Below are 18,257 nucleotides of genomic sequence, written 5' to 3'. Positions count from 1 at the left end.
CGGCATTGAGTTCCGTCCTAGGGGCTCAATACCAGAAAAGAACTGATCACTTTTATCCCCATGCATTCTGAATGGAGAGCAATCCGTTCAGGAGGTCTTCAGTTCAGCCCCTCTTATGTTTTTTTTTTGGCCGGAGAAAATACTGCAGCATGCTGCAGTTTTCTCTCCGGCCAAAAATACAGATCACTTGCCGGAATGCCGAATCCGGCATTAATTTACATTGAAGTGTATTAGTGCCGGATCCGGCATTAAGTGTTCCGGCAAAACGGATGTGGCTTTCCGGTCTACGCAGACCTTTAAAAATGCAAAAAAAATTAATACTGGATCAGTTTTTCCGGTGAGACGGATCCAGTATTTCAAATGCATCCGGGTCCGTCTGACAAATGCCATCAGCTTGCGTCCGGATTGCCGGATCCTCTGCCGCCAGTGTGAAGGTACCCTTAGCAAATAGTCCTCATTACGGAGGTTGTATGTCTACCGCCCCATGGTTACCGACTATAAACCTCCCCTCTTACAGTCTAGAGCAGTGATGGCTAACCTCCGGCACTCCCAGCATACTCCATTCATTTTTATAGAATTCTGAGAACGGTCAAGCAAGAGGGCATCTTGGGAGCCGTCGTTTTCCCACAGCTGGAGTGCCGAAGGCTAGCCATCACAGGTCTAGAGGTAGCTCCTGGTGCACAGACATCTCCATGAAGGACGACGGATGCCTACAGAGGAGACATCCATTGGGAAGTCCTCTCTCTATATACCTCCACGGTAAATAGGGAGGGCAGGAGGGACAGGCAGTAAAACACTAGCGCAAAAATCAGACTACACACAGGGTTTGTTTGTAGTCTGTAACCATGGAGACGTGCGTGGAAATGCAGCGGTTTTACCTGAAAGACAAAGAAGGGGGCAATGGCTCTCTCCTTGAACAGGTGTAAGAAATCGGGCACCACCATCTCAGCCCTGAGAAAAGAAACAAGACGTTCTATAGAAATCCTCCAGAGCATCGGCCTCGTTATCGCGCACGCCCCGCACTTACTTGTTAGCGCCATAGGTTTTCTCGGCAACTTTGATGTCGGCCTCTTCCATGTAACCCTTTGCACTCTGATAGTAGGACAGAGGGCGTTCCACACAAAATACAACCGGGAAGAACTCCTTTCTCTCCCCCGAGTCATAAGAATACTTGATTTTTTGGAATTCAAAGCTAAGCGTCTCCTGCCCATCTTCACTCTAGTCAAAGAAGAGGCGAACCGTTAAAGGGGGACTCCAGCCCGGTGACCGGACACAGGGAATCCTCCGCCTCTCATCCCTTCCCATCAACAAGCGTGCCCGGGCAGCCTCCCTAGGCTGTGTATGGCCCGGCGGTATAACTGGTAGGACAGGTTCAGGGCGCCACATGTTTACCCCTAAATAATTCCGCCCCCTCCACCCGGTCCAGGCCTCCTCACCTTTTCTCTAATGAGTGGCACTAGTTCGGCGGATCCGTTGTTGGGCGTGGGTACCACTTTAGCCAAGGTGGCAGTTTTTGTGTTTGGTTCCTGTGGGAGGTAAAAATAACGCAATGAGTAATACAAATAACTCGTGGTCATACAGCCGCAGGAGCCCCTGAGGGGCCCCTCCAGGAAGCAGACATTACTAGTTGCTTGTCATCGGACTACGTTTACAAGGTCCACGTCATCTGCCATATGTTATGCCACCGGCTGCGTAGTCATCAGGACTGGCACACCCTCGGGGAGGAGGTCCTGTCCGTCCATGCGGATGTCCTCTATACACAAGGACATGTTCTGCAGACAGGTCCAGAGGCATGAAACATATGGCTGGGTGCAGAACGAGGAGGACATGACGTCAGATTTGAGATACAGTGACGTCAGTAATTAGGAGCGCCCCCCCCCAGAAGCTGTGATGTCAGGAGACCACCGCACCTGTCACACTCGCCGGTGACGTCACCCGCCCCCTCCCATCCACTGACCTTTGTGCAGGACAGAGCACAGTGGGCGTGCACCGACCACAGCCCCGACAACATGGTGAGGACATGGATGACCCCCAGCGCCGCCAGACAGATGAGCCCGGCCTCCGGGTACTCGGCCACCCCGTACACCGCCACCCACAGGTACAGCCAGGCCGGGTACAGCACGGAGAACGGCAGCACCGTGCCCCTGAGCAGCCGGGGCCGGCGGCGGTACAGGGTGACCGAGCGGACCAGCTCGTCTTGTGCCGGTACACCGCTCACACCAGCCGCCGCCGCCATTCCCTTTTTTCCCCTGACGCTTCCGCCTGCGTCAGCGCTGGCCCTGGCAACACCGACTTCCGCTTCCGCCGGCAAACACAACTTCCGGTGTGTACGTGACGTCACTGCGCAGGCAGGGTCTGGAAATGTGGTGTAAATCGCTTGTTTGCCTTGTCATAGGGGGTTGTGTGGTACTACAAGTCCCATCATGTAAATATATACTGCTGTGTGGTACTACAAGTCCCATCATGTAAATATATACTGCTGTGTGGTACTACAAGTCCCATCATGTAAATATATACTGCTGTGTGGTACTACAAGTCCCATCATGTAAATATATACTGCTGTGTGGTACTACAAGGCTCATCATGTAAATATATACTGCTGTGTGGTACTACAAGTCTCACCGTGTAAATATATACTGCTGTGTGGTACTACAAGTCCCATCATGTAAATATATACTGCTGTGTGGTACTACAAGTCTCATCATGTAAATATATACTGCTGTGTGGTACTACAAGTCTCATCATGTAAACATATACTGCTGTGTGGTACTACAAGTCTCATCATGTAAATATATACTGCTGTGTGGTACTACAAGGCTCATCGTGTAAATATATACTGCTGTGTGGTACTACAAGTCTCATCATGTAAACATATACTGCTGTGTGGTACTACAAGTCTCATCATGTAAATATATACTGCTGTGTGGTACTACAAGTCTCATCGTGTAAATATATACTGCTGTGTGGTACTACAAGTCTCATCGTGTAAATATATACTGCTGTGTGGTACTACAAGTCTCATCGTGTAAATATATACTGCTGTGTGGTACTACAAGTCTCATTGTGTAAATATATACTGCTGTGTGGTACTACAAGTCTCATCATGTAAACATATACTGCTGTGTGGTACTACAAGTCTCATCATGTAAACATATACTGCTGTGTGGTACTACAAGTCTCATCATGTAAACATATACTGCTGTGTGGTACTACAAGTCTCATCGTGTAAATATATACTGCTGTGTGGTACTACAAGTCTCATCATGTAAACATATACTGCTGTGTGGTACTACAAGTCCCATCGTGTAAATATATACTGCTGTGTGGTACTACAAGGCTCATCATGTAAATATATACTGCTGTGTGGTACTACAAGGCTCATCATGTAAATATATACTGCTGTGTGGTACTACAAGTCTCATCATGTAAATATATACTGCTGTGTGGTACTACAAGTCTCATCGTGTAAACATATACTGCTGTGTGGTACTACAAGTCTCATCGTGTAAATATATACTGCTGTGTGGTACTACAAGTCTCATCGTGTAAATATATACTGCTGTGTGGTACTACAAGTCTCATCGTGTAAATATATACTGCTGTGTGGTACTACAAGGCTCATCGTGTAAATATATACTGCTGTGTGGTACTACAAGTCTCATCATGTAAATATATAAGTGTGTACACGTAGCTTGCTCTGTAGTACTACAAGTCCCAGCATGTACACGTAGCTTGCTCTGTAGTACTACAAGTCCCAGCGTGTACACGTAGCTTGCTCTGTAGTACTACAAGTCCCAGCGTGTACACGTAGCTTTCTGTGTAGTACTACAAGTCCCAGCATGTACACGTAGCTTTCTCTGTAGTACTACAAGTCCCAGCATGTACACGTAGCTTTCTCTGTAGTACTACAAGTCCCAGCATGTACACGTAGCTTTCTGTGTAGTACTACAAGTCCCAGCATGTACATGTAGCTTGCTCTGTAGTACTACCAGTCCCAGCATGTACACGTAGCTTTCTGTGTAGTACTACAAGTCCCAGCGTGTACACGTAGCTTTCTGTGTAGTACTACAAGTCCCAGCATTTACACGTAGCTTTCTCTGTAGTACTACAAGTCCCAGCATGTACACGTAGCTTTCTGTGTAGTACTACAAGTCCCAGCGTGTACACGTAGCTTTCTGTGTAGTACTACAAGTCCCAGCATTTACACGTAGCTTTCTCTGTAGTACTACAAGTCCCAGCATGTACACGTAGCTTGCTCTGTAGTACTACAAGTCCCAGCGTGTACACGTAGCTTGCTCTGTAGTACTACAAGTCCCAGCGTGTACACGTAGCTTGCTCTGTAGTACTACAAGTCCCAGCGTGTACACGTAGCTTGCTCTGTAGTACTACAAGTCCCAGGATGTACACGTAGCTTTCTGTGTAGTACTACAAGTCCCAGCGTGTACACGTAGCTTGCTCTGTAGTACTACAAGTCCCAGCGTGTACACGTAGCTTGCTCTGTAGTACTACAAGTCCCAGCGTGTACACGTAGCTTGCTCTGTAGTACTACAAGTCCCAGCGTGTACACGTAGCTTGCTCTGTAGTACTACAAGTCCCAGCGTGTACACGTAGCTTGCTCTGTAGTACTACAAGTCCCAGCATGTACACGTAGCTTGCTCTGTAGTACTACAAGTCCCAGGATGTACACGTAGCTTTCTGTGTAGTACTACAAGTCCCAGCATGTACATGTAGCTTGCTCTGTAGTACTACAAGTCCCAGCATGTACACGTAGCTTTCTGTGTAGTACTACAAGTCCCAGCGTGTACACGTAGCTTTCTGTGTAGTACTACAAGTCCCAGCGTGTACACGTAGCTTGCTCTGTAGTACTACAAGTCCCAGCGTGTACACGTAGCTTTCTGTGTAGTACTACAAGTCCCAGCGTGTACACGTAGCTTTCTGTGTAGTACTACAAGTCCCAGCGTGTACACGTAGCTTGCTCTGTAGTACTACAAGTCCCAGCGTGTACACGTAGCTTGCTCTGTAGTACTACAAGTCCCAGCGTGTACACGTAGCTTGCTCTGTAGTACTACAATTCCCAGCGTGTACACGTAGCTTTCTGTGTAGTACTACAAGTCCCAGCGTGTACACGTAGCTTTCTGTGTAGTACTACAAGTCCCAGCATGTACACGTAGCTTTCTCTGTAGTACTACAAGTCCCAGCATGTACACGTAGCTTTCTGTGTAGTACTACAAGTCCCAGCATGTACATGTAGCTTGCTCTGTAGTACTACCAGTCCCAGCATGTACACGTAGCTTTCTGTGTAGTACTACAAGTCCCAGCGTGTACACGTAGCTTTCTGTGTAGTACTACAAGTCCCAGCGTGTACACGTAGCTTGCTCTGTAGTACTACAAGTCCCAGCGTGTACACGTAGCTTTCTGTGTAGTACTACAAGTCCCAGCGTGTACACGTAGCTTGCTCTGTAGTACTACAAGTCCCAGCGTGTACACGTAGCTTTCTGTGTAGTACTACAAGTCCCAGCGTGTACACGTAGCTTGCTCTGTAGTACTACAAGTCCCAGCGTGTACACGTAGCTTTCTGTGTAGTACTACAAGTCCCAGCATGTACACGTAGCTTTCTGTGTAGTACTACAAGTCCCAGCGTGTACACGTAGATTGCTCTGTAGTACTACAAGTCCCAGCGTGTACACGTAGCTTTCTGTGTAGTACTACAAGTCCCAGCATGTACATGTAGCTTGCTCTGTAGTACTACAAGTCCCAGCATGTACACGTAGCTTGCTCTGTAGTACTACAAGTCCCAGCGTGTACACGTAGCTTGCTCTGTAGTACTACAAGTCCCAGCGTGTACACGTAGCTTGCTCTGTAGTACTACAAGTCCCAGCGTGTACACGTAGCTTTCTCTGCAGTACTACAAGTCCCAGCATGTACACGTAGCTTTCTGTGTAGTACTACAAGTCCCAGCGTGTACACGTAGATTGCTCTGTAGTACTACAAGTCCCAGCATGTACACGTAGCTTTCTGTGTAGTACTACAAGTCCCAGCATGTACATGTAGCTTGCTCTGTAGTACTACAAGTCCCAGCATGTACACGTAGCTTTCTGGGGCAGGTCTCTGTGCAGACGGTGACTGAGGACTCCTCTATTTCCTTCTCTCTGTGTTACAGCAGTGTAATGGTTAACAGACACAACAGTCCAACCAATCAGACGGCCCTCTGCTCCAGATCAGCCAATCGCAGGCTTCCCCTCCCCCAGCCTGGAAGTGGAGTAAGACCATGTGCACTTGAAGGGTGACCCGGTGTCAGGCTGAAGATGTAAGTGCTGTCCTCCTGAGGCTTTCTATTACAGACCGGGCACTGCCAGCTCCAGGGCGCGGTGGTAACAGTCGCAGCCAGGACCCGCGGCAGGTTGTGCCCAAAAGCTTCTCTGCAACATAGGAAGACTCCAGTGTAGAGATGGGGGAGGGGTCTGATTAAAGCCCAGGAGCTTCATGTTAGGCTACTTTCACACTGGAGTTTTGGGCGGATCCGTCATGGATCTGCAAAAACGCTTCCGTTACAATAATACAACCGCACGCGTCCGTCATGAACGGATCCGGTTGTATTATGTCTTCTATAGCCGTGACAGATCCGTCATGAACACCATTGAAAGTCAATGAAGGACGGATCCGTTTTCTATTGTGCCAGATTGTGTCAGAGAAAACGGATCCGTCCCCATTGACTTACATTGTCCGCCAGGACGGATCCGCTTGACTCCGCTTCGTCAGGCGGACAGAAAAATACTGCAAGCAGCGTTTTGGTGTCTGCATCCAGAGCGGAATGGTGACTGATCGGAGGCAAACTGATGCATTCTGAGCGGATCCTTATCCATTCAGAATGCATTAGGGCAAAACTGATCCGTTGTGGACCGCGTGTGAGAGCCCTGAACGGACCTCAGAAACGGAAACCAAAACGCCAGTGTGAACGAGCCCTTAGGATGCGGTCTGTGGCTGGGAGACTGTTATGGGACAGCCATACTAGCCTGAGAGGCGCCTGGCATACTGTTCTCATGATAGCACCTAGGAAATTATAGGGGGGATGTGGTTATGGAGACTCCTACAGAAGGCACGTGGTTATGGAGGCACCTGTGGCTGGCACGCTGTTTTGTAGATACCTACTGAGGGCACACTGTTATGGAGGAACCTGTAGCAGGTACGCTTTTATGAAAACACCTGTTGCTGGAACTCTATTATGGAGATACCTACAGGGGAACACTGTTATGGAGGCACCTGAGGTGGGAACACTGTTATGGAGGCACCTGAGGCGGGAACACTGTTATGGAGGCACCTGAGGCGGGAACACTGTTATGGAGGCACCTGAGGCGGGAACACTGTTATGGAGGCACCTGAGGCGGGAACACTGTTATGGAGGCACCTGAGGCAGGAACACTGTTATGGAGGCACCTGAGGCGGGAACACTGTTATGGAGGCACCTGAGGCAGGAACACTGTTATGGAGGCACCTGAGGCAGGAACACTGTTATGGAGGCACCTGACGCGGGAACACTGTTATGGAGGCACCTGAGGCGGGAACACTGTTATGGAGGCACCTGAGGCAGGAACACTGTTATGGAGGCACCTGACGTGGGAACACTGTTATGGAGGCACCTGAGGCGGGAACACTGTTATGGGGGCACCTGAGGTGGACACGCTGTTGTGGAGGGACCGCCAGACCTTATAGCAGTCACTCATAGCTCCAGTGAGCTGGGCCTCTACTTCTAGATGTCCCATAAAAGAACAGCAGTTCTGTTGATGGGGAAATATTGACCCAACTTCAGATATCGTCTTCCTTGACTTTGTGACCTTTGATCTCTGGTTTTCCTCCTTCCCAGGCAGGCCGCTCTGGAGGTCACAGCTAAGTATTGCCGCACTGAGCTGGAAGAGTATGGCACGTGCGTCAGCAGCAAACCGGGGAGCTGGCAACAAGACTGTCATGAGCAGAAAGTGAAGGTGGCCCAGTGTACTTCATCTCAGTGAGTAGCACTCGTCATGCCGTGTTACTGGATCCAGTCATCAGCAGTCCACGTGCCCCAATTTACCGGGTCATTCTCTGTCGCCATAGGCAACTTCTCCAGTGCTTAGGTGCTGTTGGTCACCCATAAAGCTGGGTGCATGCCACGTGCCAAGTGTTTGATGCCTTTTAGCCTCTTTCTACATCTCGTTTAACAGTTTTGAAAATGGTCTAGAACAGAGGGGCCATACGGTGGGCCAAAAGAGGTTTTTGCATAAGGGAACGTCAGCCATGAGGTGACGTTAGAAAGGCAAATGTGTCTGCCATGTCTAGACTTAGCCCCTAATATTTTATGCCATCTTGCCATTTTCAATAAAAGATCACTGAACTTTCAAAAAACTTTGATAGTGACATATCAGAGATTTGATCATTCGGGGTCTGATCGCTGAGACCCTCACCCATCATTAGAGCCAGGAGTGAGAAGCGCTCACATAAAGCACTCTCTTCTCGCTGCAGGGGTATCGAGACGGGTCCATAGACGTTCTGCTGATCGGTCAGGGTCTCGGCACTCACACCTCCACCGATCCAAACCTTGGCCATTTTGCTATGACACATCAAAAGTTTTTTGAATGTTAAAGGGGTTATCCGACCCCTGAAATGCTGCATCATACACCCGGGCCCCTCACACACATTATACTTAAAGGGCTTTTGTCACCCCACTAAAGTCATATTTTTTTTTTGGGCTAGTTAAATTCCTTATCCTGCGATATATGAAAATATAATTGTGTTACTTACTTTCCTTCAGCAGTTTCTTATAAAAATGAACTTTTATAATATGTAAATCCGCCCTACTTGCTGGTAGCTGCTGCAGAAATCCGCCCCCTCGTCGTGTTGATTGACAGGGCCAGGGAGCGCTCTCCTCCTCCGGCCAGCCCTGTCAGCATTTCAAAAATCGCGCGCCTGTGTTGATTCGGTGCAGGCGCTCTGAGATGAGGAGGCTCGTCTTCTCAGAACTCCCTCAGTGCGCCTGCGCCGATGACATCACCGAAAGAGAAGACGTCATCGGCGCAGGCGCACTGAGGGAGTGCTGAGGAGACGAGCCTTCTTATCTCAGAGCGCCTGCGCCGAATCAACACAGGCGCGCGATTTTTGAAATGCTGACAGGGCTGGCCGGAGGAGGAGATCGCGGCTGGCCCTGTCAATCAACACGACGAGGGGGCGGTTTTTTTGCGGCGGCTACCAGCAAGTAGACGCCCTACTTGCTGGTAGAGCCCTGATTTACATATTATAAAAGTTTGTTTTTATAAGAAACTGCTGAAGGAAAGTAAGTAAGACCATTATATTTTCATATATCGCAGGATAAGGAATTTAACTAGCCCAAAAAAAAAATAATGACTTTAGTGGGGTGACAGAAGCTCTTTAACCACCTCCGGACCGCTGTACGCACAGACGCGTCCTGGAGGTGGTTGATTCATTCCGAGTGGACGCATATACGCGTCATCTCGCGAGACGCGAGATTTCCTGTGAACGCGCGCACACAGGCGCGCGCGCTCACAGGAACGGAAGGTAAGAGAGTTGATCTCCAGCCTGCCAGCGGCGATCGTTCGCTGGCAGGCTGGAGATGTGTTTTTTTTAACCCCTAACAGGTATATTAGACGCTGTTTTGATAACAGCGTCTAATATACCTGCTACCTGGTCCTCTGGTGGTCCCATTTGTTTGGATCGACCACCAGAGGACACAGGTAGCTCAGTAAAGTCCCACCAAGCACCACTACACTACACTACACCCCCCCCCCGTCACTTATTAACCCCTTATTAGCCCCTGATCACCCCTAATCACCCCTGATCACCCCATATAGACTCCCTGATCACCCCCCTGTCATTGATTACCCCCCTGTCATTGATCAACCCCCTGTAAAGCTCCATTCAGATGTCCGCATGATTTTTACGGATCCACTGATAGATGGATCGGATCCGTAAAAATCATACGGACGTCTGAATGCAGCCTTACAGGGGCGTGATCAATGACTGTGGTTATCACCCCATATAGACTCCCTGATCACCCCCCTGTCATTGATCACCCCCCTGTCATTGATTACCCCCCTGTAAAGCTCCATTCAGACGTCCGCATGATTTTTACGGATCCACTGATAGATGGATCGGATCCGCAAAACGCATCCGGACGTCTGAATGAAGCCTTACAGGGGCGTGATCAATGACTGTGGTGATCACCCCATATAGACTCCCTGATCACCCCCCTGTCATTGATTACCCCCCTGTCATTGATTACCCCCCTGTAAAGCTCCATTCAGACGTCCGCATGATTTTTACGGATCCACTGATAGATGGATCGGATCCGCAAAACGCATCCGGACGTCTGAATGAAGCCTTACAGGGGCATGATCAATGACTGTGGTGATCACCCCATATAGACTCCCTGATCACCCCCCTGTAAAGCTCCATTCAGATGTCCGCATGATTTTTACGGATCCACTGATAGATGGATTGGATCCGCAAAACGCATCCGGACGTCTGAATGAAGCCTTACAGGGGCATGATCAATGACTGTGGTGATCACCCCATATAGACTCCCTGATCACCCCCCTGTCATTGATCACCCCCCTGTCATTGATTACCCCCCTGTAAAGCTCCATTCAGACGTCCGCATGATTTTTACGGATCCACTGATAGATGGATCGGATCCGCAAAACGCATCCGGACGTCTGAATGAAGCCTTACAGGGGCATGATCAATGACTGTGGTTATCACCCCATATAGACTCCCTGATCACCCCCCTGTCATTGATCACCCCCCTGTCATTGATTACCCCCCTGTCATTGATCACCCCCCTGTCATTGATCACCCCCCTGTAAGGCTCCATTCAGACATTTTTTTGGCCCAAGTTAGCGGAATTATTATTTTTTTTTCTTACAAAGTCTCATATTCCACTAACTTGTGACAAAAAATTAAATCTCACATGAACTCACCATACCCCTCACGGAATCCAAATGCGTAAAATTTTTTAGACATTTATATTCCAGACTTCTTCTCACGCTTTAGGGCCCCTAGAATGCCAGGGCAGTATAAATACCCCACATGTGACCCCATTTCGGAAAGAAGACACCCCCAGGTATTCCGTGAGGGGCATATTGAGTCCATGAAAGATTGAAATTTTTGTCCCAAGTTAGCGGAACGGGAGACTTTGTGAGAAAAAAATAAAAAATATCAATTTCCGCTAACTTGTGCCAAAAAAAAAAAATTTCTATGAACTCGCCATGCCCCTCATTGAATACCTTGGGGTGTCTTCTTTCCAAAATGGGGTCACATGTGGGGTATTTATACTGCCCTGGCATTCTAGGGGCCCCAAAGCGTGAGAAGAAGTCTGGTATCCAAATGTCTAAAAATGCCCTCCTAAAAGGAATTTGGGCCCCTTTGCGCATCTAGGCTGCAAAAAAGTGTCACACATCTGGTATCGCCGTACTCAGGAGAAGTTGGGGAATGTGTTTTGGGGTGTCATTTTACATATACCCATGCTGGGTGAGATAAATATCTTGGTCAAATGCCAACTTTGTATAAAAAAATGGGAAAAGTTGTCTTTTGCCAAGATATTTCTCTCACCCAGCATGGGTATATGTAAAAAGACACCCCAAAACACATTCCCCAACTTCTCCCGAGTACGGAGATACCAGATGTGTGACACTTTTTTGCAGCCTAGGTGGGCAAAGGGGCCCATATTCCAAAGAGCACCTTTCGGATTTCACTGGTCATTTACCTACTTACCACACATTAGGGCCCCTGGAAAATGCCAGGGCAGTATAACTACCCCACAAGTGACCCCATTTTGGAAAGAAGACACCCCAAGGTATTCCGTGAGGGGCATGGCGAGTTCCTAGAATTTTTTATTTTTTGTCACAAGTTAGTGGAAAATGATGATTTTTTTTTTTTTTTTTTTTTTTCATACAAAGTCTCATATTCCACTAACTTGTGACAAAAAATAAAAACTTCCATGAACTCACTATGCCCATCAGCGAATACCTTGGGGTCTCTTCTTTCCAAAATGGGGTCACTTGTGGGGTAGTTATACTGCCCTGGCATTCTAGGGGCCCAAATGTGTGGTAAGGAGTTTGAAATCAAATTCTGTAAAAAATGACGAGTGAAATCCGAAAGGTGCTCTTTGGAATATGGGCCCCTTTGCCCACCTAGGCTGCAAAAAAGTGTCACACATCTGGTATCTCCGTACTCAGGAGAAGGTGGGGAATGTGTTTTGGGGTGTCATTTTACATATACCCATGCTGGGTGAGATAAATATCTTGGTCAAATGCCAACTTTGTATAAAAAAATGGGAAAAGTTGTCTTTTGCCAAGATATTTCTCTCACCCAGCATGGGTATATGTAAAAAGACACCCCAAAACACATTCCCCAACTTCTCCCGAGTACGGAGATACCAGATGTGTGACACTTTTTTGCAGCCTAGGTGGGCAAAGGGGCCCATATTCCAAAGAGCACCTTTCGGATTTCACTGGTCATTTACCTACTTACCACACATTAGGGCCCCTGGAAAATGCCAGGGCAGTATAACTACCCCACAAGTGACCCCATTTTGGAAAGAAGACACCCCAAGGTATTCCGTGAGGGGCATGGCGAGTTCCTAGAATTTTTTATTTTTTGTCACAAGTTAGTGGAAAATGATGATTTTTTTTTTTTTTTTTTTTTTTTTCATACAAAGTCTCATATTCCACTAACTTGTGACAAAAAATAAAAACTTCCATGAACTCACTATGCCCATCAGCGAATACCTTGGGGTCTCTTCTTTCCAAAATGGGGTCACTTGTGGGGTAGTTATACTGCCCTGGCATTCTAGGGGCCCAAATGTGTGGTAAGGAGTTTGAAATCAAATTCTGTAAAAAATGACGAGTGAAATCCGAAAGGTGCTCTTTGGAATATGGGCCCCTTTGCCCACCTAGGCTGCAAAAAAGTGTCACACATCTGGTATCTCCGTACTCGGGAGAAGTTGGGGAATGTGTTTTGGGGTGTCTTTTTACATATACCCATGCTGGGTGAGAGAAATATCTTGGCAAAAGACAACTTTTCCCATTTTTTTATACAAAGTTGGCATTTGACCAAGATATTTATCTCACCCAGCATGGGTATATGTAAAATGACACCCCAAAACACATTCCCCAACTTCTACTGAATACGGAGATACCAGATGTGTGACACTTTTTTGCAGCCTAGGTGGGCAAAGGGGCCCATATTCCAAAGAGCACCTTTCGGATTTCACTCGTCATTTTTTACAGAATTTGATTTCAAACTCCTTACCACACATTTGGGCCCCTAGAATGCCAGGGCAGTATAACTACCCCACAAGTGACCCCATTTTGGAAAGAAGAGACCCCAAGGTATTTCGTGATGGGCATAGTGAGTTCATGGAAGTTTTTATTTTTTGTCACAAGTTAGTGGAATATGAGACTTTGTAAGAAAAAAAAAATCAAAAAAAAAAATCATCATTTTCCGCTAACTTGTGACAAAAAATAAAAAGTTCTATGAACTCACTATGCCCATCAGCGAATACCTTAGGGTGTGTACTTTCCGAAATGGGGTCATTTGTGGGGTGTTTGTACTGTCTGGGCATTGTAGAACCTCAGGAAACATGACAGGTGCTCAGAAAGTCAGAGCTGCTTCAAAAAGCGGAAATTCACATTTTTGTACCATAGTTTGTAAACGCTATAACTTTTACCCAAAGCATTTTTTTTTTACCCAAACATTTTTTTTTTATCAAAGACATGTAGAACAATAAATTTAGAGCTAAATTTATATATGGATGTCGTTTTTTTTTGCAAAATTTTACAACTGAAAGTGAAAAATGTCATTTTTTTGCAAAAAAATCGTTAAATTTCGATTAATAACAAAAAAAGTAAAAATGTCAGCAGCAATGAAATACCACCAAATGAAAACTCTATTAGTGAGAAGAAAAGGAGGTAAAATTCATTTGGGTGGTAAGTTGCATGACCGAGCAATAAACGGTGAAAGTAGTGTAGGTCAGAAGTGTAAAAACTGGCCTGGTCATTAAGGGTGTTTAAGCACTGGGGGCTGAAGTGGTTAAAGAGGACCTTTCACCGATTCTTACCCTATGAACTAACTATACAGACATGTAGAGCGGCGCCCGGGGATCTCTCTGCACTTACTATTATCCCTGGGCGCGGCTCCGTTCTCCTGCTATGTCCTCCGGTATCTCCGTTCACTAAGTATGGTAGGCGGAGTCTGCCCTTGTTCTTCTGTAGCGCTGGCCAATCATATTGCAGAGCTGACAGCCTGGGAGAAAATAACCTCCCAGGCTGTGAGCTCTGCGCTGCGATTGGCCAGCGCTACAGCAGAACAAGGGCAGACTCCGCCTACCATAACTTAGTGACTGGAATCTCCGCCTACTATAACTTAGTGAGCGGAGATACCGGAGGGCATAGCAGGAGAACGGAGCGGCGCCCGGGGATAATAGTAAGTGCAGTGAGATCCCCGGGCGCCGCTCTACATATCTGTATAGTTAGTTCATAGTGTAAGAATCGGTGAAAGTACAGCCAATGGGGTGATGCCATTGCGGGTGATGCTAGGGAAGATCGTCCCCGTAGCTGCCTGCCATTGGCTGCTCCCCCCCCCCCCCCCACCAGACACCGGATGTTTTCATCCGCGCACAGGGAGAAGCAGCGGTGGCCGTGCGGGTGACAGGGAGCAAGGTAAGTATATTGTGTGTGAGGGGCCCGGGCGTATGGTGCAGCATTTCAGGGGTCGGATAACCCCTTTAAGTGATGCTTTAATGTCTCCTGCACACAACCGTGTCCGTGTTTCAGTTGGAAAATCACGGATTTGCAAAATTACGATACCTGAATAATAATATTTTTTTATATAGCGCCACCATATTCTACAGCGCTTTACAAATTCTGAGGGTTCATGTACAAAACAAAGGAGATCACAACGTAACTGGCTAATATACAACTGAAACACCAGGAGAAAGGGCTTGCAACCTAGGACCTTCCCATACATTCCACATATTTCACACTCCCATCCATAGAACGGACTATCCTCGTCTGCAGTGCGGACCAGACTTGGACATGCTCTCTAATTTGCGGAACGGCCAAACAGATCTATAGAAATACAAATGTATGCATGGCTCCATAAAAGCTGCATCTTCCAAACTGACCGCGGCTCCCCTCACCCGAAGTGAAGGTGTCATGGTGATTTATGATAAAGTCAGCTCCTATCTGTTCATGGGTCTATTGCACTGTACTCGCATGAGTGAGGAACCACAGGGGTCCGTACTGGAGGTGTCACTGTCACTAGTGGGGTACCACAGGGGTCAGTATTGGAGGGGTCACTGTCACTAGAGGGGTACCTCAGGGGGTCAGTACTGGAGGGGTCACTGTCACTAGAGGGGTACCACAGGGGTCAGTATTGGAGGGGTCACTGTCACTAGTGGGGTACCTCAGGGGTCAGTATTGGAGGGGTCACTGTCACTAGAGGGGTACCTCAGGGGGTCAGTACTGGAGGGGTCACTGTCACTAGAGGGGTACCACAGGGGTCAGTATTGGAGGGGTCACTGTCACTAGTGGGGTACCACAGGGGTCAGTACGTACTGGAGGGGTCACTGTCACTAGTGGGGTACCACAGGGGTCAGTATTGGAGGGGTCACTGTCACTAGTGAGGAACCACAGGGGTCAGTACTGGAGGGGTCACTGTCACTAGTGAGGAACCACAGGGGTCAGTATTGGAGGGGTCACTGTCACTAGTGAGGAACCACAGGGGTCAGTATTGGAGGGGTCACTGTCACTAGTGGGGTACCTCAGGGGTCAGTATTGGAGGGGTCACTGTCACTAGTGGGGTACCACAGGGGTCAGTATTGTAGGGGTCACTGTCACTAGTGGGGTACCACAGGGGTCAGTATTGGAGGGGTCACTGTCACTAGTGGGGTACCTCAGGGGTCAGTATTGGAGGGGTCACTGTCACTAGTGGGGTACCACAGGGGTCAGTATTGGAGGGGTCACTGTCACTAGTGGGGTACCACAGGGGTCAGTATTGGAGGGGTCACTGTCACTAGTGGGGTACCTCAGGGGTCAGTATTGGAGGGGTCACTGTCACTAGTGGGGTACCACAGGGGTCAGTATTGGAGGGGTCACTGTCACTAGTGGGGTACCACAGGGGTCAGTATTGGAGGGGTCACTGTCACTAGAGGGGTACCTCAGGGGTCAGTACTGGAGGGGTCACTGTCACTAGTGGGGTACCACAGGGGTCAGTATTGGAGGGGTCACTGTCACTAGAGGGGTACCTGAGGGGTCACTGTCACTAGTGGGGTACCACAGGGGTCAGTACTGGAGGGGTCACTGTCACTAGTGGGGTACCACAGGGGTCAGTATTGGAGGGGTCACTGTCACTAGAGGGGTACCACAGGGGTCAGTATTGGAGGTGTCACTGTCACTAGTGGGGTACCACAGGGGTCAGTATTGGAGGGGTCACTGTCACTAGAGGGGTACCTGAGGGGTCACTGTCACTAGTGGGGTACCACAGGGGTCAGTACTGGAGGGGTCACTGTCACTAGAGGGGTACCTCAGGGGTCAGTATTGGAGGGGTCACTGTCACTAGTGGGGTACCACAGGGGTCAGTATTGGAGGGGTCACTGTCACTAGTGGGGTACCTCGGGTCAGTACTGGAGGGGTCGCTGTCACTAGTGGGGTACCTCAGGGGTCAGTACTGGAGGGGTCACTGTCACTAGTGGGGTACCACAGGGGTCAGTACTGGAGGGGTCACTGTCACTAGTGGGGTACCACAGGGGTCAGTATTGGAGGGGTCACTGTCACTAGAGGGGTACCTGAGGGGTCACTAGTGGGGTACCACAGGGGTCAGTACTGGAGGGGTCACTGTCACTAGTGGGGTACCACAGGGGTCAGTACTGGAGGGGTCACTGTCACTAGTGGGGTACCACAGGGGTCAGTACTGGAGGGGTCACTGTCACTAGTGGGGTACCACAGGGGTCAGTATTGGAGGGGTCACTGTCACTAGTGGGGTACCTCAGGGGTCAGTACTGGAGGGGTCACTGTCACTAGTGGGGTACCTCAGGGGTCAGTACTGGAGGGGTCACTGTCACTAGTGGGGTACCACAGGGGTCAGTATTGGGCTCTATCCTCTTCAATATATTTATTAATGATCTTGTAGAAGGCTTGCACAGTAAAGTATCCATTTTTGCTGATGACACGAAGGCTGCTTTCACATCTGAATTCTGGTTTTGACATCCGGCAGAGGATCTCAAATCCGGAATTAAACGGAACGGTGCCATATAATACATCTGGATGCGTCCGTTTCGGCTTCTACCTCATGGGGTTTTTTGCCTTCCTTTGCAGTTTAATGCCTTTTTTTTCAGCCTTACAAACTATGTCACACTTTCCTCTGCTTTAGTCCTATAATACGGAAGATTCGTACGCAGTGCGCCGAACCCTTTGCGGCTTTCGAGCAATGTCTGAAACAGAACCAGGCCGCAGTGGAAAACTGCTCCAAACACGTGACTGAATTTCTTCACTGTGCCGAGAGCGTCAAGGTATCCGAGCAGGTAATATGTTACCGTGTTGCGTGACCGTGTCACTGGGAAGATACTTATGATGGTCACCCCCATATTTCTGTCTTTACAGACACAGAACTGACCAAGAACACTGTGGACCCAGCGAAGACATACTTCAGAAGACTCCTAAGGCCACCAACCGCTCCACTGTGTCCTAGTCAGCCTAAACGTGTACAGCAGCTTCTGACATTGAATAGATAGAGGTGTTTGTTTTGTACTTTGTGGTATTTGTATGAATTTTATATTCTATTCCTCCTTTCTATAACGTGAAAATCACGTTCCTATCCCTGAGCCTTGACTAGAGGACCTTTACCTGGTGAAAGATCCTCTATAACAAGTCCTCCGAACCTGATTTTAGGGATCATGGCTAAGGGATAATCTGGCCTTTTTACCCCCTTAGCGACCAATCATAGCTCAGCTTTTATTTCTTAAACTGCGGTGGAGATATGAAAGCTGTGCTGTGATTGGTTGTAGGGGCAACAAGGGCAGCTTTTCTCTTAGATAATACAGGCCTCATATTCCATAACAATAACGGGGGAAGATTTCCTTTTAAAGTGTCAATGTACTTTTAGAGACACATCAAAAGTTTTGATCAGTGGGGATCTGGGGGCTGAGAACCTCACAATCTCTAGAACGAGGCAAGATTAGCACTCGCTTAGCACGCGCTCGCTGCAGGACA

The 18,257-nt window shown here is 48.3% G+C and overlaps 2 protein-coding genes across 6 annotated transcripts in view; one reads left to right on the top strand and one right to left on the bottom strand.

The window, feature by feature from the left end:
- The window catches only part of ATP13A1 (ATPase 13A1), a 42,826-nt gene extending 40,526 nt beyond the window's left edge, over nucleotides 1–2,300 (bottom strand). Inside the window, exons 1-4 of the mRNA XM_040414898.1 lie at nucleotides 1,958–2,300; nucleotides 1,437–1,526; nucleotides 1,028–1,218; nucleotides 879–951 (exon numbers count right to left, since the gene is read on the bottom strand). Of these exons, the coding sequence (XP_040270832.1) occupies nucleotides 879–951; nucleotides 1,028–1,218; nucleotides 1,437–1,526; nucleotides 1,958–2,236 (633 nt within the window). The 5' untranslated portion in view covers nucleotides 2,237–2,300. The remainder of the gene's footprint in view (nucleotides 1–878; nucleotides 952–1,027; nucleotides 1,219–1,436; nucleotides 1,527–1,957) is intronic.
- A 21-nt stretch (nucleotides 2,301–2,321) lies between these two features.
- On the top strand, nucleotides 2,322–17,899 carry CHCHD5 (coiled-coil-helix-coiled-coil-helix domain containing 5). Of its 5 annotated transcripts, XM_040414900.1 has the most exons (5): nucleotides 2,330–2,425; nucleotides 6,161–6,307; nucleotides 7,862–8,002; nucleotides 17,419–17,569; nucleotides 17,649–17,899. In XM_040414900.1, coding segments are annotated over exons 2-5 (306 nt in total). In that variant the 5' UTR covers nucleotides 2,330–2,425; nucleotides 6,161–6,305; the 3' UTR covers nucleotides 17,661–17,899. The 5 variants fall into 5 exon arrangements, with proteins under 5 accessions (XP_040270836.1, XP_040270834.1, XP_040270833.1 ...); XM_040414902.1 differs by lacking the exon at nucleotides 6,161–6,307 and having other exon boundaries at nucleotides 2,322–2,425; XM_040414899.1 differs by lacking the exons at nucleotides 2,330–2,425; nucleotides 6,161–6,307 and adding an exon at nucleotides 2,449–2,465.
- The last annotated feature ends 358 nt before the right edge of the window (nucleotides 17,900–18,257 follow it).

Source organism: Bufo bufo, chromosome 1, assembly GCF_905171765.1.
Source record: "Bufo bufo chromosome 1, aBufBuf1.1, whole genome shotgun sequence".
Lineage (NCBI taxonomy): Eukaryota > Metazoa > Chordata > Amphibia > Anura > Bufonidae > Bufo > Bufo bufo.
Note: the sequence above shows the minus strand (reverse complement) of the source record. Positions and strands in the feature narration are given on the sequence as shown.